We start from the raw sequence: 27,965 nt of genomic DNA, 5'->3' as shown, positions 1-27,965 counted from the left end.
GCACCTCCTGGGTTAGATGGAGGTCCTGCACTCTGGCCAAGAACCTACGGGAGCGTTCAGACCTGGCTGACTGCTCTTCCCAGCAGATGTCCGGGAAATTCAGGTCCCCCGTAACAACCACATCCTTAGCCTCCACTACCTACATCAATGCTCCAGAAAAGACAAGCAGAGATTTGGTTTGTGGTATCCAGAAAGATCTTGGGGCATTCATGCATTTCATTTATTCCTTTTCAATTTTGGAAGATGAAAAGTTAAATTTAAAATTTGGAAGAGAAGGATGAATTATTCCCCTCTCACATCAACAACCCATTTTAACAACTAGATGCATCACTGCACTCAGCCCCAGTATTTGATATTATATCCAAAAGTACCAGATAAGCTTGGTGCATCTATTGACACTATTATCCATGAAACTCTTAAGTTCCCACATTTCACAGCCATTGTTTGATATTCTAAAAATCAAAGGATTGACTCTTAAAGAAAAAATTCTTGTGTTCTTAAAAATAGCCTGCAATTACACAGCAATAGTGACATGCGATTGCATGAAAGAGGTAAGAAACAAGTAAGATATCAACAGCTTAACAAAATAAAATGTAAAAATTAAACAAACAGTAGACCATAAGATAGATGTTGGTAGTTATTTCATTTTCTATAAGCTGAAAGTAGCCATACAGGACCCTAAGAACTTTATTTACTAGGCAATTTTTAACTCAATAGGCTCCTTTTAAATCTTCTCATTTTATTGAATTAAAAAAAAAAAAACAAACCGGTGCAACTCCAATAATCAGCTTTGTTCATGCATTTTGAACTCTGTGTGGTGTCAGGAGTCAGAAACCTTCTGATACTAATAACAAATACAAAAAAAATCAAGAGGATAAGCCTGCATACCAGATCAAAGTATCAACTTCTTCATGCTTTTCAAACCCAGAGTTACACAACCTTTAAAATATCTATTTGTTATTACTACTGAACATATTCTTTCTAGTCTTCCAGATAAGGCGATTTTGTTATTAGCATCATCTCTAAATGCTAACAGTACAAGTTGTCTGAACTTTCCCTTTGGCAAAGGATATAACACGTTTTCACCCAAGGGCACTCATCCCCTACAGAATATGAAGTGGGATTTTTTTGTGAAACAGGGGGAAGCAACTTCCGTAAGAAAAAAAAGCTGTAAGCTTTCCATAAAACAGCCACAATTACCAATATTCTAGTTAGAAGATACTCCAAACCACAAAAAGCAACAGACAGTCTTCTTCCTTTTTCTTTACATTAATATCCATCAAATTAAAAGACTCAGACCAACCCACTAAGGTACCCTGGGGGCAGAAGTTGAATAATTTTACAACAGAAATGGTTTCATCTCTGAGGTGCTTTTCTATGCATAAATGTTCTGACAAGATTGTTTTTGTGCAGCTAACTGCAAAACATCCATAGCTTCTATTACTCAACTGTCAAGTCGATTTCCCATTTCTATAGATTCTATAAAGAACTAACCCATTCCTCTAGCAAAATATACACATACACACATACACATACATACATACACACATACATACATACACTGATGATATAATTTTTCCAGAACTGACCAGAAAATGAAACAGCCACAAATACCCATGTAAGAATGGGATCTGTCAAACACACTCTTAAGTTACTGTATTAACCAATACTCCTCTCATAATAAAGTAAAATTCTGAAGTTTTAATCAAATCACAGTAATGAAGCTGGCAGTAAGAAAGATGGCTTTTGTAAAATTTGGAAGCCAATATAAATGTCAAGAGCAAAGTAGCCCTGAATGAGGCACAGAGAGAGCAGGCACCATATAAGCCCCTTCACACAACAAGGTTTTATAGCCCTGACTTACCATCACCCTGGAGTTCTGGAGGAGGGTGTCAATTGTACTGAATGTGAATTGCATCAGGTTACGTGATGTTAACAGATTAGGCAGGAGAAGCAGAGCAAACCTCTTTCTAACTATGGGGAGGATTAAACACCAGTATTCCCTCCCCTGCCCGTGAGACAGATCTAGCTCCCAGCCCCAATCAGGTCCACACCAATCCCGGTGTGCAAAGACAGCACAGAGCCCCAGACCCTGATCCCTCCATGCGAGGCGAGGCGTAGACAGCATGGAACCCAGTGGAGGTGCTGCAGGGTCCCAGGGCTACAATCCCAGCAAACGGGACAACCACAGGAGACGCAGTATAGAGTCAGACATGCACATGGGGTATAGGGTCTGATCCAGCCCAAGAATGGGTCCCACACCGCTCATTCGGTTCACTGGGCCAAGAGGTTGAACACCATTTGCATCTAAAAGTTAAAACACCAGTAAGGAAAGACCAACTCTCCTTTACTAAGGAAACAGTAGAGGACGTCTCACTGGACACACATAATCAGAAAATAAGTTCCTATCACCATGACACACTGATCAACTCTTTACTTCACTCCAACATGACTGAACAGGGAAGGTGAATCCTACTTTCCATTCTGCAGAACACAAAAATCACAGCAGTACATTTTCTGGCAAATTAAAAAAGGAAGTATCAGCCCTCATCTTTCTAGGAAAAGAAAATTGTGGACTCTTGATTTTAGCTACAGTCACTAAGGAGACAATGAAAGGAAAATGAGCTTTTTAAAAGGCAGGGATTAAAATATAAAAGACAATATATCAGAGCAAATGTACTAAATACATTTAAAAATAGGAAAAACAAAATTGGGACTCTGCCTCCTACCTTGCACAAATCCAGTACAAGAGAAGCTGATTAACCTGTCTTTCAAGGCCACTATCTGTGCCTGACATTACAAAAAAGCAGCATCGAACTTACACTATCAAAGTCTGACAGTTCCCTCTACATAGCTGTCAAAATTCAAATCAACAAAAAAGGTATGCATGAAAAAGGATGTTCCAAAACTGACTCTGACGCACTACAACTTGTACTTTTGCCACGAATTTGATGTTGCTCAAACAATAAAGGACACAGGGTTGTTGTATGCTATATTTGATCATTTAGAGCAACAGTTTTGACTTAAGAGAAATCTTGTCAGCAATATTTGTGGTAGTTGAGACAATATTGTTGCATCTGATAGAAAAGTAGGTTGGTCTTTATGACTTGTTCCATGGCAAAGAAAGAAAAAAAAGCCTCTCCCAAAGAAGTATACAGGTTGACATCCTGAATTAGTCCAAGGAAATATTATGGTGAAAGTTTTGGAATTTCACTACCACTAAATTTCAGCTTCACTGGCCATGCATATGGTGAGTTCTTTTGAAATGCGGAGGACTATATCACTGCATATACCAAGCATGATGTACTAAGATGCCACCAGATTACTAGGTTCAATTCTGATCACAGACAGATGTTTTATGCTCAAGTGAGCTTTCTGACACCAACAAAATATTCCAAGCTTACATCAAGATGAGCAAAAGGAAAATCAGACATATTATTGCTCATAATTACAATGGGAATTTTGCCTGAGTATATTTTCTAAAACACAACAGTATCTGTTCGGCCACTAAGGATTAAAAGAATAAATTTATAATATTGTATGGTACTATGAAGTGTGTATTTATAACCTCCCTCTCCCATTACAGTCATATTAACTAGGGCTAGGGCAGGGGGAAAACACACACAGACACACAGGGAAGAGACAGAAACTAGTGCAATCCCACTAAGGTGTGAGAAATATAGGTTCAAGTTCCTTCTCAGGTAAATTCAGAGTAGTTTTTTCACATAAGGAAGTGTTTCCCAAACTTTTAATACCTAGGATACACTTTTTTCCGAATTAAAATTACACACTACACGCACCAGTCCACAGGCCAGATTCAGCCGTGTGCAGCTGGCCTGGCCAGAGGCTCAATGCAGCCCATTTTTCATGGCACATTTCTTCTGCTCATCACAGCACACCCTTTGGGAATCAATGACATAACGTCTCTCTAAATCACAAAACTTGAAACGAGGTTTCCCACATTCCAGAGACCGGGTAATAACTCGCCAGGTGCAAATTGGAAAGTAGAATTATATCTCTCATTTCAAATTTTTCTTTAAAAACTCATTTCATTCCTCAATGTAAGAAAAAAAAGATTTCAAAGCCTCTCATTTTAGTTTCACAAAATTAAAATATTTTCCAGTTCGGAGTCTCAGGTCCATCCTGGATCTGAGAAAGATCTCTATTGCAAAGAAACCATCCACAAAGAAGTCTGGGCTTTTAAAAGGAGTCATTTGCCAACACAAAAAAACCACTGAAAACATTCCCTAAGCAGCTCTTGCAGTTACACCATCTGAACACTGGTTATGCAAGTAGGGATCACAAGCTCTACAAAGTGCCTCATTCTCCTAAGCCTACAATCACTGCCTGTTTCTGAAATTACTGCATTATACCCACATCAGATGTCATTTGGAAGGGTAATTTTTCCCCAAAATTACCCTTCCAAAATTGGGATGCATATCTTAAGCTGATTTTCTGTCCAGAATAGCAACGGTGACATTTCTATTCAGGGAGTGCTGATGGAGTCAATTGACTTCATGGCTCATTAGAATCGGCTCGATTCCCCCTAAATGCTCTTCACTCAACAAGTATTAATGACCCACTCGCCTTTTTAGTGATCTTGATGTTCCACGTAGCAACTGAACCTTTCTTTGGCCATTTTGCTGAAGAATCTGTAATTTAGCAACTCCTGCTCTCTTTTCCATTTCACAGCCCTGCAGACTGTTTTTAGCTCTGCCCAGATATGCCTAGTTAGAGAAGATTTGATAAAAGTCTTCATATACCTGAAGGGCGATTACAGGGAAAACACAGATGGGTATTTTTCTCTGGCTGTAGGGGACATAAGTACTCAAGCTTCAGCAGGAAAAATTTAGGTGAGAGGAGGATCTTTCTGACAAAGCTGATGGTCAAGCAGTGAAACAGGCCACGTAGAGACACTGTGGAATCTCCACCTTTGTAAGTTTTCAAGAGGAGGCGAGACAGACACTTGCCTAGAACAGTTTAGTCAGGGATCCTCCTGTTTTGAGCAGGGGGCTGGACTAGCTGACCTTGTGAAGTCCATTCCAGCTCTACTATGGAGTCCAGTCCTCAACAGCAGCTACAGTTCCAGCTTTTGGCAGAGCAAGAGCAGCTAACAATTCAGCTGTGCAAGGGTAAAAATTGTAGATTTTGCCTCAGCAGGAAAGGGAAGGTGAGAGCCCTGAAGATAAGGCTCTGTTCCTGCAGTATGTGCCCGTAACTCTGGGGGGAAATAATTCTTTGTTGTGCCTTGCCAAAAAAACCCAAGATGTATGCCTCATTTGTGGGGATAGGGTACATGAGAAAAATGCAGTAAGAGGGTGGAGCTTTAACACACCTCCATTACTCTGTGGAAACTGTCTTCAGACTCCAGTTGCCAATACTGAGTCAAAATTAAAGTGAGGCTACTCCATCCTATTTCATTCAGGAGTTATGGGTCTTAGTTTGTCACAGAGTAAGAGCAAGACTGGGTACAGTTACTACAGAGCAGCTGAATCACAGTAAGTCACTGCCTTGTCTATTGTGGGCACAGGTCTTACTATGGCTCAGCTTCAGGAACTTATCAGGCTTCAGACTGCTTTGCAATTGTTATCTCTAGGTCTGCTCCTAGCCCACACTGAAATCAAACCAGGCTTACCCCAAATGAAACAGGGCTTAATTTCCCCAGTTTTCCTTACTGCAAGGTAACTGTACATACAAGAACAGTTTCTGAGTCAACAATTAATAAAGAGTGGGGACTTGCTATACTTCAATTGCCTTGGAAACTGTTCATCTCTCTGCTCCTTCCCTGCAGGGAATGAAAGGTAAGCTATCCTCTGGGCTAAATTGCAGGCACAAGTGCAATTACTACAGTGCAGCTGAGGTGAGCTACGTTCCCACTCCTGTTAACTACAGGCATGCAAACAGCAATAACTGTGTTTACAAACTTAAAATTAACCCAACTGTAACCAGAAAAAGTCCAACAACCACCGATTTATAACCCTTCTCTTCTAAGGGACCCTTGATGCCTTTGTCATTAAATAAGTTACAGTAATTTATACTCCCACTTTATACAGAAATCTCTCTAAGAAAGAAATAATGGTTCAATGGTAAATTTTTGCTTGGACATGGGAAAATGTGTTCCTTGGAAAACTCACTTACCAATGTTCTGTAACCAAATTAAATTATATATTACTTCTGAAATGTATTTTATTTCAAAGTGTTCAACTAAATAATATTAATTAACCAGCTTTGTAAACACTTCAGTTACATATGTTGGTAATAATGCCTAGTTTACCAAAAAAGCTACAATGGAGTTTTTCATTAGAACAAGTTACATATCTTACACATACTACTACTACCATCATTTCACATGCAAGTTAGTAGGAGCTTGGCCTGCAATTATTCTATATTGCCTGACATTTTTTAACCAATATGGATTTATAAGTAGCACTAACTTTCTCAAGATGTTCAAGTGAAGACAGCAAGAGAGTGAGTGAGCACAAGAGCAAACAAGACAGCATGAAAGTACGCGAGAGCAAGAAAGCGCATGACAGCGAGTGCATTCACAAGAGCGAGCAAGCTAGCAGCACAATCAATACATGCAGATTTTGATCAGCAGTCAACTTTTTAAGCTGCAGGCCAGAATAACCCTAGCGCTCATCCCAGTCAGAGGTAAGTGGGCACTAGGTAGGACATGGGTACCAACACTTCTCCCTGCCTCAGCACAGGGGAAGCACCTGCCGCCAATCCCCACCATCTGTGTGCATAATCCACTGTGTTGCCAAGCCTAGCTCTGGATTTTATCAATTTGTTATATGTGTACATGCATACACACCATTAAATCACAATACATAACAAACAGGTTATTAATTACTCTGGGTCTGTAGGAAAAACTAACTATTGAATATGAGCATAATAGGTTATTGTAAAGAAAAACTAAGAATAGTAAATTTGAATCAAGTATACTGAATGGCAAAATTTCCTATTTATAAACGAAAGCTAAACTTCTAGAACTGGATCCTAACAGAAAGTTTCTTGTTGGTTTCTATTTTAATACCAGTTTAATAATGATGTATAATACAAACCCTGCAAACATTCACGCATCTAAACAGCTCATATGAGTTCAGAAGTCTGCAAGTTGAGGCCATGATGAACACCGGGAACAGCATTCTCTTAGCCTGAGAGAGTCCAGAGAAGAGCCACACCCATGATCAGAGGTCAGGAAAACAGACCTTACGACAACAGGCTGAGAGCCATCGGGCTCTTTAGCCTGGAAAAGCGCAGGCTCAGGGGTGATCTGATGGCCACCTATAAGTTTATCAGGGGTGACCACCAGGATCTGGGGGAACGTCTGTTCACCAGAGCGCCCCAAGGGATGATGAGGTCAAACGGTTATAAACTCCTGCAAGACCGTTTCAGGCTGGACATAAGGAAGAATTTCTTTACTGTCCAAGCCCCCAAGGTCTGGAATAGCCTGCCATCAGAAGCAGTTCAAGCACCTATGTTGAACACCTTCAAAAAGTAAATTGGATGCTTATCTTGCTAGGATCCGATGACCCCAGCTGACTTCCTGCCCTTTGGGGCAGGGGGCTGGACTCGATGATCTTCCAAGGTCCCCTCCAGTCCTAATGTCTATGAAATCTATTAAATTAGTTCTATTCTGTATCATGAGTTTGGATGACGTGCTAGCAACTTACAAGAAAAAAAATCTTGTACAAATACATTCAGTACACACAAGTTATTCCTACCGGTATTCTGTCATTCTAACAGTACTCACAGTTAGCTAAAAAGCTTACCTGTGCCCAGGATGATAAACCACTGTTGTTATTCTATGGGCATAGTGGCTGCTAAAGCGGAAATTATGGCTCTCTTGGTAACATTGGTTTGTCCCAACACTAGAGAAGAAAAGAAAAATAAATAAATAGGACAATATGTTTGATACGGGGTGGGGAGGAAAGGGCAGTACTTTAAAAGTTTGTTCTGAAAAAATATCACTGTCATCCACGTTTAATTTTACCTTACAAGATAACTTTTCAGTTCACCACGATAGTCGACAACAAGCAATTCAGCTGACCATTGCGCACTAGTTTTGTATTCTAGAAAGATCAATCCAGCAATAGCATAGCTCAGATCTCCAGGAAAACTGGTCGACTTTAATCCAGGAAAGAAAGAAAGTTTCAGTTATTAAAAAGCAGCTGAAAGTCATCTTTACTATAAACTGCATCAAGCGTAAAAAGGCACTGAAGCTGAACAAAACAGAAATAGGTCTTATATCAGGGTTGTCAAACAGAGGTACGCATACCCCTAGGGGTACTTGGGAAGGCCCTAAGGGGTACATGTGGGAGGCCAGGGATGGAGCGCGGCCACCCCCACCCCGTGTCACTGCCTCCCAGGAGGAGGGTCGAGAGGGTCAAGGGCAGTGGCACCCCTGTGCGGGCCAAACAGCCAGCAGGACGCGGGGGGTTAGTCCATCATTTTTTTTGTCCTGAAAATGACGACACAAGTTTACTCATTTTAAGTTCTAAAACAATGTTATACAGGAAACCCTCATCATTGCAATATCACATAGTTCGAAGTATCAGATACTTTGAAGCTATTGTCACTGCCCAGCCAAAAGAAAAGGTTTTTTTCGTATGGGTTGCAATACAGCTAATTCAAAATACAGCTGTTTTGAAGTCTGAAGCTGTCTTCTGGTCTGCTGGATGAGAAAAGCCTTGTTAGATACTTTATCTATACTTAAACCATTGCCAGAATTAGTTGTGAGAATCAACTACAAAGTTGACTGAATGCAGCCTGCACTGTGTGCCCATAGGGCATCTGGCACAAGAAAGAGGCCCATACTGGGCAAATACACCAGTGGGAACCCACCACAGGGCTAGCTTAATGCAGCCCATCCAAATAAAACATTTTACCCATTGTACTTGGTCCCCCAGTACCAATTCTTTTTTAACTTATAACGAACTACTACGTCAACTACATTTCAACTGCCTCTATACTACCACAGCTGAGCCACGCCTTTCTTTCCCATCTCCAGTTATTTTTGTTTCTTCACTAGCTTTATATGTCTGAACAGCAACAAACGTCTATGTAGGTGAGAGGCTTTGTCACCTCCTCTCTCAGGCTGTCACATGTGACTGGTGTGGTCAGGCAGCCCACGTTTCATCTGCAAGAGCACCCAGTTATAGTTGCAGGTAGAGTGCTAAATAACACAAATCTTTCTTTGAGAGAAAGGAGGAGGGGATATCTGGAGTACAGACACATACTGAGTAGTACTAGGTTGTGGGGTCACCATGTTTTGAAACACTGTTGACTCTGATGGAGCTCAGACCTATGAACCATATTGGAAATCAGGAGCCTTTTAGCTTTGGACAAATAGCTCATATAGCTTGCCCTCCTCACTTTGTTCTCATCAGTTAGTAAGGTCTGCACATGGGTAAACTAAGTCTGTATGTACCCACAGGAATTTCCATGTGTTTATTTCAACCCTGTTTATTTCAAAGTTGGTATTTTTTGGTCCCCTGCATTTTGAATTAACAAGGTTTTCCTTGTTAAAGCAAGCTAACAGTGTTAATTTTCTTCAAGTAAGAAGGTTTTTGTTATAATTCCTGTTGTAGCAATATCACCACGGTGTGTGTCTGAGTCTAAATATGAACAGCACAATGATAGGCCTGTTTATGAGAAAACAACAAGGAAAGTTTAGATGCTTCTGCAGGAAGTGACACTTGTGTTTTATCATCACGTTGATAATAAAACATAAGTGTCACTTCCTGCAGAGGCGTCTAAACTTTCCTTGTTGTTTTCTCTGGTAAGCCGTAGTTTAAGACAAAACAATGATCAGGAACGCCACATTCTATTCGTTTGCTAAACATAGCTCGGTTTAATTGACTGTGATAAATACTCCATACTGTACCCAAAGTAAGAGTAAGAAAAGTCTCATATAAGTTCTTGCGCTAAGGTACTCTGCTACTAAATCTCTAGCAATGAATAGGCAGGGGCAACTATATGCATGTATATAAACTTGCACACAATTCTACCACATTAATTTTGTATTAAAATGAAGGCGGCAAAATACCAGTGGAATGACCAGAAGCTCACTTCCCATTAGGTCAAACACTCTCACAGTTCCAGTGCTTTCAGCATAGGCTAGCAGTGTGCAGTCATGACTCCATACCACTCGCCTCCACTGTGGGTTAGGATCTTTTGGAACTAGACAAAAGGAGAAAAAAAAAAAAGAAAATTAATTGGGGGGCAAGAGGCATTTCATCGGTTATCTTATAAACTACACTTACTAATTTCCTCAACTGTAAACCTGAAATCTGAATTACAACATGAGTTTTGGGGGCACATATAAAAAAGTTCTTCTAAGTCTCTGCCACCAAACCTGTTAGGTAACAGGAAAGACTTTCTGCCTATAAAGGATGGTTAAATACTTGAACAGATGACCTAGAAAGCTTGTATAATCTCTGTAACCAGAAGTTTAAGTACAGGTTAAACAAACAACTGTCTAGGATGGCAAAGATGTGCCTAACCCAGGTTGGGTTTTGGACTACATGATCTCCTTATGTCCCTCACAAGCCTACTTTTCCATGATTCCATCCACACACTCTCAATCCTGAATTCTCCAGGTCTTGTATAGTTACAGTTACAATCTTAATCTTAACACTTCCTCATCATACTGATTATGTAGGTAGGAATCTTTTAAACTTTTAAAAAGTATAAACAAGTGGTGGAAAAACAAAACAAAAAAATGCAACAAAAAAACATTTCAAACTTCCTAAAATATGTACAGAATATTTTTATAGACAGGACTGCTACAAAAAACTAGTCTAAAGACTAAGTATACATAAAGCAGAATACTACTGTTGCCTCAATATAACATCCTTTAACTTCCCCATATCACAGATTCAAGCTCAATATGGTAATTGAATAGGAAAGAAAAAGGAAGAAAAACAAATAGTATCAAAGTTTTTAGCATAGATACTTCCTCAAAAGACACCTGTGTAATCTCTCAAACCCATTAAAAAATAGTACCAATTAACAAAAGTCACTGCTATTGAAAGTTTGCCTTCTTGTATACCTTGACATTTTCCAATAATGGATCCAAAGTCATCTTTTGCTGACCTATAAAATCATAAATAAAAATTAACTATAATGTTTAATAAAGGAAAATACCACAGAATGTATAAAATAAGTGCACACTGTGAAAATCTTATGCATTTAACTCTCTATTCAGTTAGCATTTGATTCTGTCCTCAAAACAGGCAATGTGGCTTAACACAGAAGACAATTTTAGCATCTCACTTCACAATCCGTAGACAAAACTCTTCCCATTTGTAGGAAAAATCAATTCCAACAGATTACAGTTGCATTTGTGAAATTAGATTGGTAACCGTAAATTTGGGCTCAATTTCTTTTCAGGCTAATATTTCAGCAACAGCATAAAGACTGGAAACAGATTCAGCTACACGGTAAGAACGCTAAAATCAATTTTATGCTCCGAGACTTGACATTTATGATGTTCTTGGCCATTTTGATCAAAACAGTTTTCACACATTTGCTTCTCTTTTACATATAAATAGTAGGTCTGACCTTCTCTTAAGTAACAGATGTGTGTGAAGCATGTAAACAAATTCAATCAAGATACATTCTATACTTAAATGTGGTGGTTGCTTTTAAACTGGTAAATAAAGTTTTTTGCTATTGGCAATTTTCCCCAGGAAAAAAAGGAGGGAACAAGAAAAAAAAAAAAGTCTTTACCTTGTTCCACTGAAAACTGATTTCTTTATACAGTACCATATATACACACACAAGGAGCTCAAAGCTAAATAAAATGATAGCTTCCTCCCCAAATCCAAAATACCAACTACTCCATTTTGGTTGTACAAAATTACTTTAGTGGGAGATGTGAGGACAAAGATGGCAAAGAACGTGAAATATGCTTAATGCAGTCCAGGCATTTCATTTAATTCTCAACACCCTTTTTTCATTTAAATAAAATGTACACTAATACAGTATCAAGAATGAAAGAGAAAAAAGTGGGAGGGTACTGCTTTGAGTTACAATACATTCTAAACCATTTCACATATTATGATGTCTAATATTTGTTCTTTTATAAGCCTGCCTGTAAAAATACACCTTATAAATCACGAAGTACACTTTAGCAAACTACTCCATGAAATTGGTTGTGAAATGACAGATAATACCAAGTTACCTGATTTCTACACACTGGTCTTGAACAACTGCCAGCAGTTTGCCATTGCTAAAAAGGAAAAACATTGTTTCAGGTGAAAAAGTCAATAAAAACTTGCTCTTCTGGAACAGAGAAGAAAGGGAAAGTTCAGTGCTTCAAGTACCAGTCTGTAAACCCATGTTTTAAGTTTTGTTTTACATAACAGATCGAAATGCTGTAATTTGGGTGATGTCATTTATTACAAAATACTGCTCAGCATCACAACTCAGCACTCTTAGTGGATTTCATGCATCAGAAACTGCATCTTATTAATGATAAACTGTTATTAGCATAGCATACACAAAATTAGTAAAAAAAAAAAAAAAAAAAAAAAAAAAAACCCCACATATAATGACAGTTGCATGAAATATCCAAGTCAAATGTTGCAGTTGGATATTTTCAGAGGTAATATTATTTGCACCAGTTCAAACAGGAGTTTGGTTATCACATTCCAGGGTATTAGCTAACCATAGCAGAAGCCAGGAAGTGAATCCCCATTTCTGCCACAAATATACAGAGCATCACAAATAGTCAGCTGAATTTCTGGTAGAAGGCAGAGATGCAAGCTTCTCAAGCACCAGGAAAAGATCCTTGCCTTCAAATCAGATACCAGTTAGACCATTCATCATATGCAATATGACCAATATTGTTTGAGGATCACAACAAAACATGTTAAGCAAAACCAGTATAACTTTGTCTCACTTCATCATTCATCGTTGTTTCATATCTCTTGAATAAAAAAAAAAAGTCTGATTTGCTGACTCAACCACAAATTACTGTTCTCAATTTAAGAATATTTCCACATATTTAGGGTCAGACATAAAAGATCAACTATTTTTAACAAGTCATCCAGCAGATCCCCAGCTAAAAGATTTATCCCATCACCAGCTTTGCTGGAAAACTGAGATCACTTTCAGGTGTAAGCTAGACAGAGCTACTAAAAGCTTCCAGTAGCGCAACATGAAACAAGTCTGGTGTGTAAACCTAAATGTCCTGGTTGAGACAGCCCTATCAAACATCTGTTTGAGGGCAAGAATGGTACCAATGCTAAGTCTCTTCTGCCTTTTTTCGAATGTAGATGGTTCCGAGTACGACCTCTTTCACATTGCAGAACTCTGATGTGAGAATTTTACCTCTATGTCCTTCCATTATAGCCTAGTTGGAGCACGTAACAAATGTTTCTATTTAATTGGGAACCTCTATTCTGTTCTATATATCCACTGCACCAAACCTGGACCATGATTTATTCTCTGTCCCTTCAGCCCCCGGCAGACATTAATATAATTGTTCAACTGGACTCAAAGGAATATTATACTTGATCTCAAAAACTGTACAGTCTGCCACTCCAGACATGCCAAGCTCCTTGCCTGCTGGCAACTTAAAAAGACAAAAATGGAGCCTAGCATAGGGGAACCAGCTCAGGCAGATTTTAGGCTCCCAAGGTCCCGTGAGTCTGACATCGTGAAGCCTCTCCCTAATCTCAACCTCATGCCTGCTTTTTAAGGACCTGGGGTAGCATGATCCTAAAATTGGAGAAAGTCTTTAAATCCTTTAAAATTATTCTGTTCTAAGGTACCAGGGCAGTGCGAGGCTGAGACTGGAAAGATGCTTCTCAACCTCAGGCCCACACTGCTCTGGATCCTTAAGCCTGGGATTCAGCTGCACACACTTTTTTAAAGGTCCCAGGGCAAGATGAGCTCAACATTGGGGAGGGGGTCCCCCATCTCCGGCTCTTCAGCTGGAGACTTTTAAAAGACTCGGTGCAAGCCAGAAGTGCTTCTACCCTTTCAACATGCCAGCTTTCTGAGCACTGCTCCTGGAGAGCTATATATCGCATGTTCAAAATTAAGCTTGATAGAAACCAATCACAAAGGTATTTCACGTTGAAGGAGCTCTAGATGTTAAATGTGGAACATCTTTGTGGCTGATCTGGCATTTTATTGGGTCTTAAACATTTTATGCATGCGCCTTGTTGCTATTTATTGTGCAGTTAACATCTGGCAAGGGCCTTCAGGTTCTAAGTTTATTTTAAAATGATTGCTAGTTTAACAAATTTAAAGGAAGCATTAATACAGGAGTTACTATAAAGAACAAAGTAACTACTTGTTTATTTCCTACCATCATTAGCATAAAAAATGTTACATCTGTCAACATGTGCAACTCAAGCATCAACAAAGAACACAGAAGGATACATTATATGCCTCTTACCTTGCAAGCACAAGATGCCAGTTGATTTGCTTACTAACCAGGCGAACAAGTCCAGTAGGGAGAGAAGACTTTGCAGGACTGAAATTCAAAAGACATTTAAACTGTGATTTTTTAAAAAGGAAATCTCAGAACAGTAGAATCTATGCAAAATGCATTTTAGTTTCAAAAGCCACTGTCAACCTAATTGGGCCTACAGAATTCATTTATTGTTATTACCTAAAACATCTTTTTCCCCTCCAAGAAGTAAAGATTCAATGGCTACTAAGTCTCTAAAAAAAAAACAACAACTATATTTTACAAGAAAATACATGCTTCAGCCTGTACACAACCCTGCCAATGGATGCAGCAGATTTCTAAACTTCTACCCCATCAGTTCCCTTGATCTGCTGGCAACACTCCTACATATGCAGCCCAGTAAGCCATTAACCTTCTTGGCAACAAGGGCACACTGTTGGTTCATGTTCAGCTTGTTGTCCACTGTAACCCTCAAGTCCTTTTCTGCAAAGCTGCTGCTTAGGCAGTCAATCCCACATACTGGTGCATGTAATATTCCATCCTAAATGCAGGACTTTGCACTTGTCCTTATTCAACCTCACGAAATTTCTTTTGGTCTGACCCTTCAATTCATCGAGGTCTCTATGAATCCTAGCACTCCCATCCAGCATATCTACTACTCCCCACAGCTTGGTGCCATCTGTAAACTTGCTGAGGTTGCACTCCATCCCATCTTCCAGGTTATTGATGAGGACACTGAACAAAACTGGCTCTGGGACCAACCCCTGGGGTATTCCACTTGATACCAGCTGCCAACTAGACATTAAGCCATTGACTACTAACCTCTGAGCCCAATAATCCAGCCAGTTTTCTATCCACCTTACAGTCCATTCATCCAACCTGTATTTTCTTAGCTACATCTCTTTTAAAGAAGCATCTCTTTTTAAAAGAACTGCTCTCAAAAGTTATATTAAATTGCAATTTAAATTTAACAAAGATGCAGTTACAGCAAAGACAGCATACCCCACAATTCTGAGGTTTCTCTCATTTCTCTTTCTTCTTGAAATAGAACTCAGCCTTATGTTGTGATACACTAACATTCTAGAACAGTGGTCTGCCATGTAGTGCACGGGAGACCTCCCCCTGCCCCAGCAACTGGTGCCTCCTGGGTCTGGAGGAGCACCCAGGGTCCCCCCCCCGCAGCTGATCACCAAGCTGGGAAGAAATGTGGGGGGTGGGGGGCATCCCACGCACTCCTGTGGGATGCTCCATCCATCCCAGCATCAGAGTGTTCACAAGCCATACAAGGTGTGTAGAAAAAAAACATTAAAAGCCGTGTCTATGGCTGAATCCCTGATTCTCTGAATCAGCATCAAATCTTCAGATTCGGCCAAATCAAATCAGGACAGTGATCAGAATCAAATCACCTTCCCCGATTCGGGCTGAATCTGAATTGAATACAACCCATTTCACACATCCATAAATGTATGGGTAAGAGTTGAACACAATGTTTTACTGATACACTCACAGTTTTAAACCAATGTGGAAGCCTACTAGTGCCTTAAATCACTATAGTAAATTAAATTCTAAATATGCATATATTTTCGTGTTTTCACTCCCGACTCACTGCCTCCTACCCCCAGGCTCCAGCCCGACAGTGCAGGGGAGGGGAGATGTGGGGAAAGGGGGGGATGTGGGTGCCAGCAACGCATCAGGGAAGTGGAGAGGCACAGGTAATGCATTGGGGGGGTGTGCCCAGCCCCCCCAGATTTCTGCACCCACAGAAGGGCATGGGTGTGCAGGGCTGCAGGTGGGCTAGACCAGCTCGAAACAGGAGCTGCCTCCAAAACTCAGAAGGCAGAACCCAGTGCAGGAGGGAGTACTGCGCCACCATGGCTGCCATGGTGAGATACAGCGGTAGTAGTGTGGAATTGTGGCCCCACTGCTGCTGGGGTCAGCAGGCAGTGCCTCACCTTGGTGGCCATGGCTGCACAGTGCTCTCTCCCACACTGGGTCCAACCTGCTGGGCTGTGGAGGTGGCTCCTGCCCCAAGCTGGTCCAGCCAGGTTGCAGCCGCACAACCCATGCCCGCTGTGCACACAGAAAATGTCACCTATGCCTGCCTGCCTACCACATAAACACTTAACTGGAGGTAGCTGCAGTACGTGCTCTCCAACACATTGTCTAGCTGCCACATGCATGTGTGCATGCACCATATGCATATGGGTTTCCCCTTCCCCCCGTGTCCTGCTCCCCACCACAACCCCAAACACTCTGCCAGTCTGCAGGGGGCATCCCATGTTTTCTGGAGTTTCTTTAAAAGGAGAAAATCCGTACTTTGCCACATTTTCCACAACAAACAGAAAAACAAGATCCCTGATGATCACACTGGATCAGACTGTAGGCCAGCAGAATCTGCTGCACAGGACCACATTGTCCAATCCACAGGGGTCATCATGCTGGAAGTCTGATGACAGTGGAGTAGAGGCAGCATTAGCTCTGGGAGTCATTAACACTGCCACCCCTCCTGTTGCCAAATTTCAAGAACCATAGGAGCCCCACAGGCCTGATGACATGGCTCTGCAGGCCAGAGGTTGGGCACTCCCGCTCCAGAATTTTACCAGAACAATTTTTGTTATGTGTTTTGCTACAAGTATCTCTGTCCTTGCCCTCACTTGTTAATAAATTGGAAAAGTCACATGAGACTTCAGATAAAAGCTGATCACAATTTTTTTCTAAGGGAGAGAACATGTTCCTTGGAATGACAAAGACATTTTCTGCATGTCAGAATAATGTAAAATTCAAAACAAGCTATACTAGGACCGACTGATTCAAGATATAATTGTGTTTGTTTCAAGCTGTGACCATTTTGTATCAAAATGAAATAACCTGAATGATTGACACCTTGAGATTATTTTATTACAACTACATCCTAGAAGCATAACTTCATTTTCCAAATAGAGAAGCTAAGACTTTTACAGGTTATATGACCTTGAACGAATCACTAGGAGAATGAATTCTAGAACTATAGTATTCTTTACTGAGGTTAAATGCAGTAACAAAAGAAGTACCCTAAGAAAAGATACAGAAACACAGTGAAAGGAGTACTGAAAAAGATGAAAATAAAACATGTATGAAATAAAAGGAACGTAGCAGCACTTCAGGAAAATGGCATGAGAACTCCCAACGGCTTTGAGCATTCAGCTTAAGCAAACACCATGAAATGTATCTCAGCAAGGATCCAAGTTTTCCATTTGCTGCAGGAAAACGCGGATTTTCTCCTTTCATCGATTCACAGATTGTAAGGCTGGAAGGGACCTTGGAAGATCATCGGGTCCAGCCCCCTGCACCAAGCAGGAAAGACAACCGGGGTCAAGTAACCCCAGCCAGGTGACTGTCTAGTCTCCTCCTAAAGATTTCCAGGGTAGGTAATTGCATCACCTCTGGAGGGAGCTTATTCCACAATCTGGACAACCCACCTGTGAAGAAGTTTTTCCTAATGTTGAGCCTGAATCAGTCTTCCAGAAGTTTGTGGCCACTACTCCTAGTTTTCCCCCTCAGATGTCCTGGTGAACAGTTGCTCGCCGAGCCCTTGATGTATACCTCTGATGTAACAGTAAGGTGCCACCAGGTGCCTCTCAGCCTTCTTTTCCTCAGGCTGAAGAGTCCCACATCTCTCAGTCTTTCCTTGTATGGTTTGCCTTTTAAGACTCTGATCATAGGTGTGGCTTTTCTCTGGACTCTCTCAAACTTGTCTACATCCTTGTTAAACTGCGGTGCCCAGAACTAGACGCAGTACTGCAGCTGTGGTCTCACCAGTGCTGAATAGAGGGGAAGAATCACCGCCTTGGTTTTGCTGAAAATAAATCGATTAATGCATGCCACAGTATTATTTGCCCTGCTGGCTCCAGCATTGCACTGCTGGCTCATATTCATACTGTGGCCTATTATTACGCTGGGCCATGAAGGCAGCAACCCCAGAACTGGTCCAGTCCAGCTAAAGCCCCACACACCTCCACGGGCGCAGAAAATGGGGAGCCGCATGCCCCTCCACAGACACACCTCTGCCATATCGTGCATGCCCCCCGCAGCTTCCTCCACATTACCTGTGCCCATACCCCCCTATATATATGTGGTGTTTTGTACTGTTCACAGAAAAACGTGGATTTGGGGGTTTTAAATCCAAGAACTTGGGAGTCTTTATCAGAGAATTCGGGATTTTTAAACGGACAAAACCAGGATGCCTGCATACCAGCTTAATGGGGTAGGCAATTATTTCAGCTGGAGGGCCACTTAAGGAGTTTTGGAGAGCTGTTGCAAGCTGGGTCGGCACCCCTTCCCTGGCCCACAACAGCTCACCAAAACTCCTTAAGTGGCTCCGTCTCAGGGCCTGGCCCTGCACTTTCACTGCCTGGTGATCCCGGGTTCTCCATGGAGACTGGCCCAGGACTAGCACATCCAGGGCACTCAGCTGGATAGATGGGATGAGGCTGCGGGTAGGTGGGGAGCAGCAAGCCCAAGGGAATGGGGCTGGGTGCATGAGCCATGACCCAGGCTGCCCCCCGAGCCTGGCCCAGGCAGGACCAAAAGCCCTGCCACAGGCCAAATAAAATCCCTTAATGAGCCAGATCTGACCCATGGGCCTTATTTTGCCCACCCCGGGTTAGGAGAAGTAGCAGCATGTCTGAGTTCAGGAGTGCAGATGCTTTCTTCTCTTCCCAGTTCTTCAGCAAGTAGTAACTGAAGAACCCAAATACCAAGTTCTACAGATAGCACTAGTTCGGGTACAATTTCTCATAAAAGAAACAGTTATTAAGTCTTGTACTTTACCATTCGTTTCTTAGGACTAACTCATCTATAGGAGTATTATATTTACACGATTCTAAGATAAGGGCTTTTTTCCCCCCATTCCACATGGGGAAAATAAAGCTTCATCTTAGAAGTAAGTATCAGAGTAAAACAGAAGTAAAAAGATGCAACAGAAATCCACCCAGCATACAAGTACAGGGCAGCAAAGAACCCAGCACAGAGACAGAGCACCAAGCAGCAAGACAGAATGTGACAAGGGCAGGAAGGAGGGAGGGTGCAGCAGTGGGGGAGGGTATGTATTTAAAGATGACTCTCCAATATAATAAATATATGCTTGGAAAAATATTTAAGAGACATAAATTTCCAAGTATAGAATATAATTTTGGGGGCATCGTCTTACATTCAAAGTCATCTTGGATTCAGCTAAATATAGTAATTTGAGATAAAAAAAGAACCTGGTACTCAGCAACTTGAAATGGTCCTTTCCACCACAGTTTAGAAGATACATTATGCTGTCCATAAATGAATGGGATCTTCAGTCAATGTTAATCAAAGTAGCTCCATCACCTCAGTTTATACCAACTGAATCTAACTATATTGTAATAGAAACACAGGAATAAAAGGGACCTCAAACATTTAGTGACAGAAGTCCATAACCTCCTTCAGTTACATGTTGCTGTTCTTCATTATCGTTATAATTCTCCCTAATATCTATAGATAATGTCCCTTCCTACAAACTTAAGCTATTTTATTTCTTAACCTATTCCCTGTGCATATGGATAGCAATTGATCACAGTCCTCTTTATACATGCAAATACTAGCTTCCTATTTGTATCTCTAGCAATAATCTAATGCCAAAAAGCAAATTCTTGGTGTATGTCAGATTTGTACCAGAAATGAGAAAGAAATTAGAACTGACACAGGCATTACAGCCAACCATCAAACCCAAAGAAGAAAGGAAGGATAAAGACAGAAATGAATTTTTTAAACGACTAAGAAGCAGCTGACATTAGAAATATAAAACTATTCTGACTTCCTATGAAATGATGTTCCCTTTTATATATCCCAGGAGCACAGAAATAGCCTATAGCAAAACCAGTGCCCTAGATATCGATGCCTCTTTTCTTCTACAGTTACAGCTGTGCAGAGTTGCAACACATTAACTATGAGGAATTGAGAAAGAAAAATGCATGAGTCCTGCTGCCCCAGCTGAAGGAAACACCAGAAAAAGACAGGGTTATAAAGATAGTAGTTAAAAGACAGAAGACTAGAAAGTTAATACATCCTTACCCACCCCCTCCCCTCTATCCCCAGCCTGTGACGATTTGATTTTGAAATAACATTTAAGTAATTTCTGAACTAACACTTGACACAACAAATAGCCCCCAGCCTATTTAATGCCAGTAAGATAAGAAAAATGGGAGTTCCCATATCCATTGAAATTGTGCTCTGGTAAATGTCAGCATAATTGGAAAACTCAACAGATCGCTCACGGGGGATTGGGACAGTCAGGCAGTTTCTTAAATATAATAGCATATTGGTACAGTAGGATGCACCTGCAAGTTTATTTAAGCTTTTAATAAAGGAAGTCTGCTGACTATAAAAAAGAAATGACCATTCACTTTCCCATCTATATCCTTATATTTGACATGGCAGCACAAATGGTACGTCTCATTTTAAGAGAAACAGCTATGTCCCATATTTACTGATTTATAAGTACCAGCTTTTCAAGCATTTTCAGACATAAGGAAAGAAATAGATTCAATCTAAAAGTAATTGCTCAGTTTATGACAACACAGCACACCCCGTATGGTCCCTGGAAGATAAACAAAGTTCTACAAACTCATTTGGTTTATTCAGAGTCACCATGTTGCAAAAGTACAGCTCACTGGTCTTTTTATACAACTTCTATCACCAATGCCGATGGGTAGATTTTCCTTGAGGATACTAACATGGCCCTACACTAAGTTCAGTGGAGCAGTGATCGTCTCAAGAACCACAAGTTACTTACTGTCATGCAGCTTTCTTAAAAAAAAGTGTTTTGGTAAGAAATAATATTTGGCAAAGAGTAAGTGTTTTTATTTCCAACAAACCTACCTGTACCAGATAGACCGCAGCAAAAATGATACTGGACCTACAAAAAGAGAAAGACAAGTTAAAAAATAGTTTTACATCACAACAAAAACAAGACGGACATTAGCATTATCAGTAGAAAGTAATATCCTCGGTATTTCATCACTGAACCCCAAATTTTATTTAACATAAATGTCAACAAACTAAATGCCTGTGCAACTCAAAACTCTGGGTTGAATGTGAGAAGGATAAAAACCTAACCAACTTATTACTAGGTGTACAACTGTCACTGAAATACTAAAAACATGTCCCGATTTAAAAATCCCTTTTATCACACTGTCCAGAACACAAGATTAAATAACGTTAGTTCTGACAAAAAAAGCCCATGAAGATCAATTTGCAGAAGAGCCTGACAGCTTTTCAGGCATGTTTTAATAATATGCCCCAGTGAGATAACATCTGGCTAAAACAAGCTCAAAACTAAAAAGATAGTAGGGGAAGATCATAAAAAGTGATTTTCAGGTTGACATACATGTGCTGCATTCTGTTTCCACTACACTATCACAATGTGATGACCCAAGGTAACGCACTTTCCATAAGCATATCCCACACATTATACTTTTAAGCCAGAAATCCAAAAAAAAAGTCAATGATCCTTCACCACACATACACCATATTTACCTGTAATTGTTCTAGTAATGATAAACGAAGCACCGTGTTTTTTGTTGCCTCTTGGCTGCAATTGCAAAAAGAATTATCAATCAACATGTGAACAAACCAATATTCATGCACATATTTAATAATGCAACTGATAAACCTTTTCTACTTTAAAGGTGTTTCTCATAAAACTATCTGTCATTTCCTATTAAACTAAATAGCATAAGACAGGCTGGATGACTGAACATTTTCAGCATATGCCAAACTGCAATAAAAATAAAGCAAAGCAATAGGATCCATTGATTTAGCTTTGCCTTGTTTACCGTCGTAGCGAAAACCATTATCCTGCAACAGTGCTCTGCAGTACTGACTACGCATTTCTACAACACAGTGAGCACGGAAATTACAATACTGACTAGAGGCTGGTGCAGTACAGACAAGTGGTCAACATGCTATTATTGACGAGCTACATTCCCAGATGTGAAAAACAGTCACTCTCTCAAAGCTTCGGTTTAAAAATCCAAGAACTTTTCCAAAAAACACTCTTTTATGCAACTTTCCGCCTAGTAAAGCATCTCCTCAGATGCCCTGAGATTATTTCTCCCACACACAGTCTCACAAGCACTCTGCTTGGAAGCAGTCTCAACCACTACACATGGTACAAAAAGCTCCCCATTAAAAAAAAAAAACAAAACCACAGTACAGGAATGTTTTATTGCAACTGGATAGATTATTAAATATCCAAAACAGGAGGAAGAGGAGAAGGAAAAGCATCACAACAGAAAGAGAAAGGAGAAGGGTATATACAGTACATCCAAAAAGAAAATCCAAGCTGAGAGAAGGGAGACAAGAGAAGATGGGGCATAAGGAAGAATGCGGCTTCCTTTTCTTTCTATTGCATTGTTTTGTCTCTTTCTCGGTTTGCACTTCTCTTGTCATAACACAACACCTGAAGTAAAAAGGAGAGGAAATCCAAGCACTACTGACGCTCCACTACCTTAACAAAGCAGACAACTTTAAGACATACAGGACAGTGAGAAAGGTAGGGGCTTTGTAACTCCAGGGGACTAAGACTGAAAAATAGTGTACCTGAAGTGAGGGACTTGCATCCAGGTTTTGTAAAATCTAGAAGACATCCAGCACTTTTGAAAAACCAGGTCTCTTATTTAGGTAACCAAACATGCATTTAAATAATCTCACTTCAGGCTCCTAATTTAAAAGTCTTAGTCTAAGAAAGTACAAACTCTTTTTTTTCTATTTAAAGTTTACAATACAGCTTGAAAAAATAGCTTTCACCATGTCAATAGCTCCTTTGAATGAATGGGATCTTGTCTCCGCATGGGCGAGCTGAAGAGACAAGCAACATAGCTGCACTAACAGATAATTTCTTCAGTGAAGGTTGATCAGCCAGGCAGCAATATGGAATTACAGTAAAAATAAATCACAAAGTTTGATTTGTTTCTTATATCCTAGTACGCCTAACGATTTCTGGAGCACAGATCCTATTGGAAACTCTAAGGAGCTAGAAAGACTCCTAAATCTCATGATTTCTCAGAGAGCCTGAGCCATGCTCCTAGAGTACTTTTTCAGACATACATACCATCTGTTTCCAAACTACTATTAGGTGTTCTTGTTCATCAATTAATTTTTAATCTGTAAAGAAAAATAATTTACTCCTACATTAGGAACAATGGAATAAATTCTCCCCTTAACATAAAGCTGCAACTCCAAAAGGATCGATAGGCAACATCCACACAGAGGGGAAGTCATTGTTCAACATAAGAAAATTCCTTTTCCAATTCATTCATATTTGATAGACAACTTAACATTTTACTCTGCATTAGAGCATATCAGAAATGAGGCCTATATCTCACGCATATAATATCTATTTAGTGCTGATGTTCGTTGACTGCTAAATGAGCTCAGCCACAAAAAAAAACAACCAACCAAACAAGAAAGCAAAACCTCATTAAAATAACATAAAGATTGCAAAGTCAGGCATTCAAAAGTTACATTTGAGGAATTTAGGTATTCCCTCTAACCTTCAGAACTCAGCCTCCTTGTGTTTATGCATGACAAATTTAATTATATGATCACATACTATTTTTTCCACAAGATCCCTGCTGTGTTGACACAACGGTAATCAATATTTTGTTATCCTCTCTATACAATGCAGCACTATGCACTATTTACTCTACACAATCTAAGTCTTAAAATGAATGCAGAATTATTAGTTTCCCCACAGGCTTGTCCCCTCAATACTGTCACTGCTATATCTTTGTCCTTTACAAGCACTGATGAATACATCTTCGCACCATGCCACTCAGTAAGGTGGTATGTTACCTCTGTTTCACACAAGGGGAACTGACACCCAGAGGTTAAAACTAGAAGTTTTGACTAATTTGGCATGTCCGATCTGAGAAATGTAGGCTTCATTTTCTTTTAAGAGTTCTTGGCATTTTATATCTCCTTTTATTTTCAGAGCAAAGCTCTCACCAACCTAAGTTCCAAGAGCATCTCAAATAAAGCACAAAAACAGCCTGCAGAGCACCCACCCATATCAACAATTTATTTTCACTTAAACCCAGATATCTCCTTTATGTTAGAAACTGTGCCTATTGCAGCTGCTGGCACTGCTTCTGCCACCACTACTTCTGGCCTCAAGACTCCCAATAAGAAGGCAATAGGAAGCTCCAAAGTTCCTAAACCCTTAGGTCACAGAGTGTCTTAACTGATCACCAAGGCAGCGTCCACTTCTTGAGGAGCACAAAGGAGTCACCTTAACCCATCTCAAGATGCCTCTAGCACCTAAGTACCTGAAGTGGAGAAGGCAACAGGCAAGGTGTATGCAACTGAAAGACCTGGCTGGGTATCTTGGTTTCTTCAAAGTCAACACAAAAAATTAGCAAGACCAACAAAACAGCACTCAAAAAAATAGCCCGCTATCAAGAATCCCCAAAAGGTTGTCTGGAAAAAAACAAAACAAAACACAAACTTGTAGAAAACCTAGAAAACAGCAGCTGCTACTGCCAACCAGTAGCTAAGAGGCCCCCAAAAAGCCAAACCCACAAAAAGCCAAAGATGACAGATGAAGAGCCCAGCCATAGCCCAGGCTGCCAAGAACAAAGCAGTGAAGACTAAGAACACAGGGAAAGGAAAATACTCCAGGAAGCTTCCTGCCATTAAAAACCAAGCTTTTCATGCTGCATAAAGTTATTTGCTTAGCATCACACTCTACAACAGGGCAGGAATAGAGATCTACCCTTTCGTGCCCTGAATCACAAGACCCTCCTTTCTTTTCTTGAAATTCCCTCCCTCATTCACTTTACAGTCCTAGGAAAAATAAAGCAGAGGTTTTACAGGCCACAATCTAATTATTTAGTATATGCACTAATTCCCACTGAACTAATCAATGGACTAATTTGCACTGAAGGTTGACAGTCTTGTGAAAAAAGCACACTCATGTAATTAAAGACTGTAACACTGCCTAAGTATTGTAAAAGGCAGAAACAGTGTGGCCCTAAAAAGTATTTTCAGAGATGTATGAACAGAGAGTAAAAATAATATTTCCCTTTAGGCCTTATAGGTTTACCAGCAAATTGCCCGTCAAGAATGACCGGGGGGAGTGGGGCTGCTTCCTAACCCCCCAACACTGCTGCCATCTCCCAGGAGCTTGTCCTACCATCTACTCCATCCTCCCTTACAAGCACGCCATGCCACCGCCAACCACCCCCCATCATGGTGACGCTCCACCTCCTATCCATAATGCTCCGATTGGTTGTTTCAGTAACCAGAGTGCTCCAAGAGCATTACAGACAGACAGACGGACTAAGACCGTTATTATTTTAGAATAACAGGGCAATGAAACCTCCAAACACCCTCATAATAGGATCAATAGGGCAAAAAAACCATAAAACCTATTTAAGGTAGAGGTGCACTGATATATCAGTTGGCTATCAGATTGGCACCATTAAAAAGAAAAATGACCATCAGCCATCAGCTGTTTTTGGTCACTGTAGCCAATAAATTACGGCCATGTGCCTGGAACACCCTGGCAAGCATCCCTGCACCACAACCTGAGCCCATGGCAGACTACAGGTCCTAGTGAGCAGCGGGAGGGGCAGGGGACACTGGGGAGCGGTCACAGGGCACCATGCTCAGCAACAAAGGAACCATTACCCGCTCCTGCTGTCACTGCAATGGCAATGCCATGCTCGCAGCAAGAGTCTGAGCACCAGAGCTGCTGTGAAGACACTGGGCTGCACGTGGGCAGGGTAAAGCACCACGCAAGGCACACTCTGCTGTACCAGGCACCAGGAGCCTTTGCAAAAAGCAGGTTCTCCCCTGAGGCCAAAGGAGATCGGCTGTACAGGGCTAGCACCGAGGCAGTGGTGAGCTCTGGGACTCCAAACACACCCAGCTCCACTATCCACACAAGCGTCCACCCCACCCACCCGGGATGGCACCACGGGTTGCACAAGGAGGAGGTATCAGGTAGGAACTGTGGGTGAGGGGAAAACGTGCATGGGAATAAGGCAGTCACCACCTTCCTCATCAAGAGCCAGAATAGGCAGGAGGCATGTGTGCGTGTCATAAATGCAAAACAAACAAACAGGTTTATTTATGTCGGAAGTTTAAAATGCCTTGAACTATTACTAAATATTGGTTATCAGATTAGCACTGGCCAATATGGATTGATCATCAGCTAACAGTACCAGGCAAAGAAATCTCTATTGGTGTACCCCCAAATTTAAGGCAATCTCTTTTTAAAGAAATTATGTGATACAAGCGGTCTCTGAAAGCCTGTGAACGGACTTAATGATCTAAAAGGAGCACTCATATCTTCTGTTAAAAACCGGGGAACTCTTTCTAAGACCAAATGTTACCTTCCCTAGAAGTCTCCACACCCTTTCCAAGCTGGTCTAAAGTAATTCCACAGTAAACTACAACAGTTACACTTTTCAAAACTTCCTGTTTTTGCACCGCAAAATGGAAACAATCTTGATAACACACCAAAAGTAAGTAGAGAGGCTTATTCACATGTGTTTGCAGAAAATCAGAGCACTTTCACAAACCTAATAATGTAGGAGACACAATAAAAAGAAGTGATCCCAGTTTAGTCTGGTGTTACATTTGTTGATCTACCAAAGAAATACCTTTTGGTACAGATTCACAGATGATTCACTTTACCATCTACTTTCAAATGAAGGAAGCACCATTACAGCTAATAGGCTCAAAATATACTGTTACTGTCCCATTTCTTAGAACTTGGTCTCAACAAGCAGAAGAACATGGCATGTTCTAGAAAATCACATAATCAGAGTATGTTATTCCTGTTTTCTAGTGACTAATGCAATCTTTATAGGAGCTGTGAAGTATGACATCACACTGAAAGCTAAATTAGACTCCAGCTCTACAATTGGAAGCCTCTGACTATATTTGCACAATCACCAGATAAGGGATCTTATCTGCTTGCGCATTTGCATCTTGTTCAGACTTACTGCTTCTTACACACGATGTCCCCACCTGGGGAGAGAAGATAAACCCACAGAACACTCAGTATCTTTATATGTAGTTGACTGCTCATCTGCATCAACAGTTTAGTGCCCACCTGAATGCTGAATTTTTAACTGGCAATAGAAATTATTTCCTCAGATATAAATAACTTCACATTTAACAAAGGACTCAGAACTCAGGTGGGTAACAAATAGCTGATACAAACACATGCTCAGTAAATAAAATTTAGTTTCCATACAAGGAGTCAGAATCAGGAAAGCAGAAATCAGAGGATTCACAGATGTTAGGGTCAGAAGGGACCTCAATAGATAATCGAGTCTGACCCCCTGCATAGGAAGGAAAGAGTGAATACGAGTATGAACATGAGTTGCCAATGTGACAAAGCAATAGGCAGAGCCAACCACACCCTGTCATGCATCAACAGGGGCATCACTAACAGGTCCAGAGAAGTCTTGCTCCCTCTCTATGCAGCGCTGGTCAGGCCGTAGCTAGAGTACTG

At 40.7% G+C, this 27,965-nt stretch overlaps 1 protein-coding gene across 1 annotated transcript in view; it reads right to left on the bottom strand.

The window, feature by feature from the left end:
- The window catches only part of NBAS (neuroblastoma amplified sequence), a 364,123-nt gene that overhangs the window by 329,381 nt on the left and 6,777 nt on the right, over positions 1-27,965 (bottom strand). The window contains exons 2-9 of the mRNA XM_019538135.1: positions 21,974-22,028; positions 21,317-21,353; positions 14,417-14,494; positions 12,191-12,238; positions 11,057-11,100; positions 10,052-10,185; positions 7,997-8,130; positions 7,776-7,874 (exon numbers count right to left, since the gene is read on the bottom strand). Coding sequence (XP_019393680.1) covers positions 7,776-7,874; positions 7,997-8,130; positions 10,052-10,185; positions 11,057-11,100; positions 12,191-12,238; positions 14,417-14,494; positions 21,317-21,353; positions 21,974-22,028 — 629 coding nt within the window. The remainder of the gene's footprint in view (positions 1-7,775; positions 7,875-7,996; positions 8,131-10,051; positions 10,186-11,056; positions 11,101-12,190; positions 12,239-14,416; positions 14,495-21,316; positions 21,354-21,973; positions 22,029-27,965) is intronic.

The sequence above is a fragment of the Crocodylus porosus genome, unplaced genomic scaffold (assembly GCF_001723895.1).
Source record: "Crocodylus porosus isolate Cpor-Errol unplaced genomic scaffold, CroPor_comp1, whole genome shotgun sequence".
NCBI lineage: Eukaryota > Metazoa > Chordata > Crocodylia > Crocodylidae > Crocodylus > Crocodylus porosus.
This window is presented reverse-complemented; position numbering and strand designations above follow the sequence as displayed.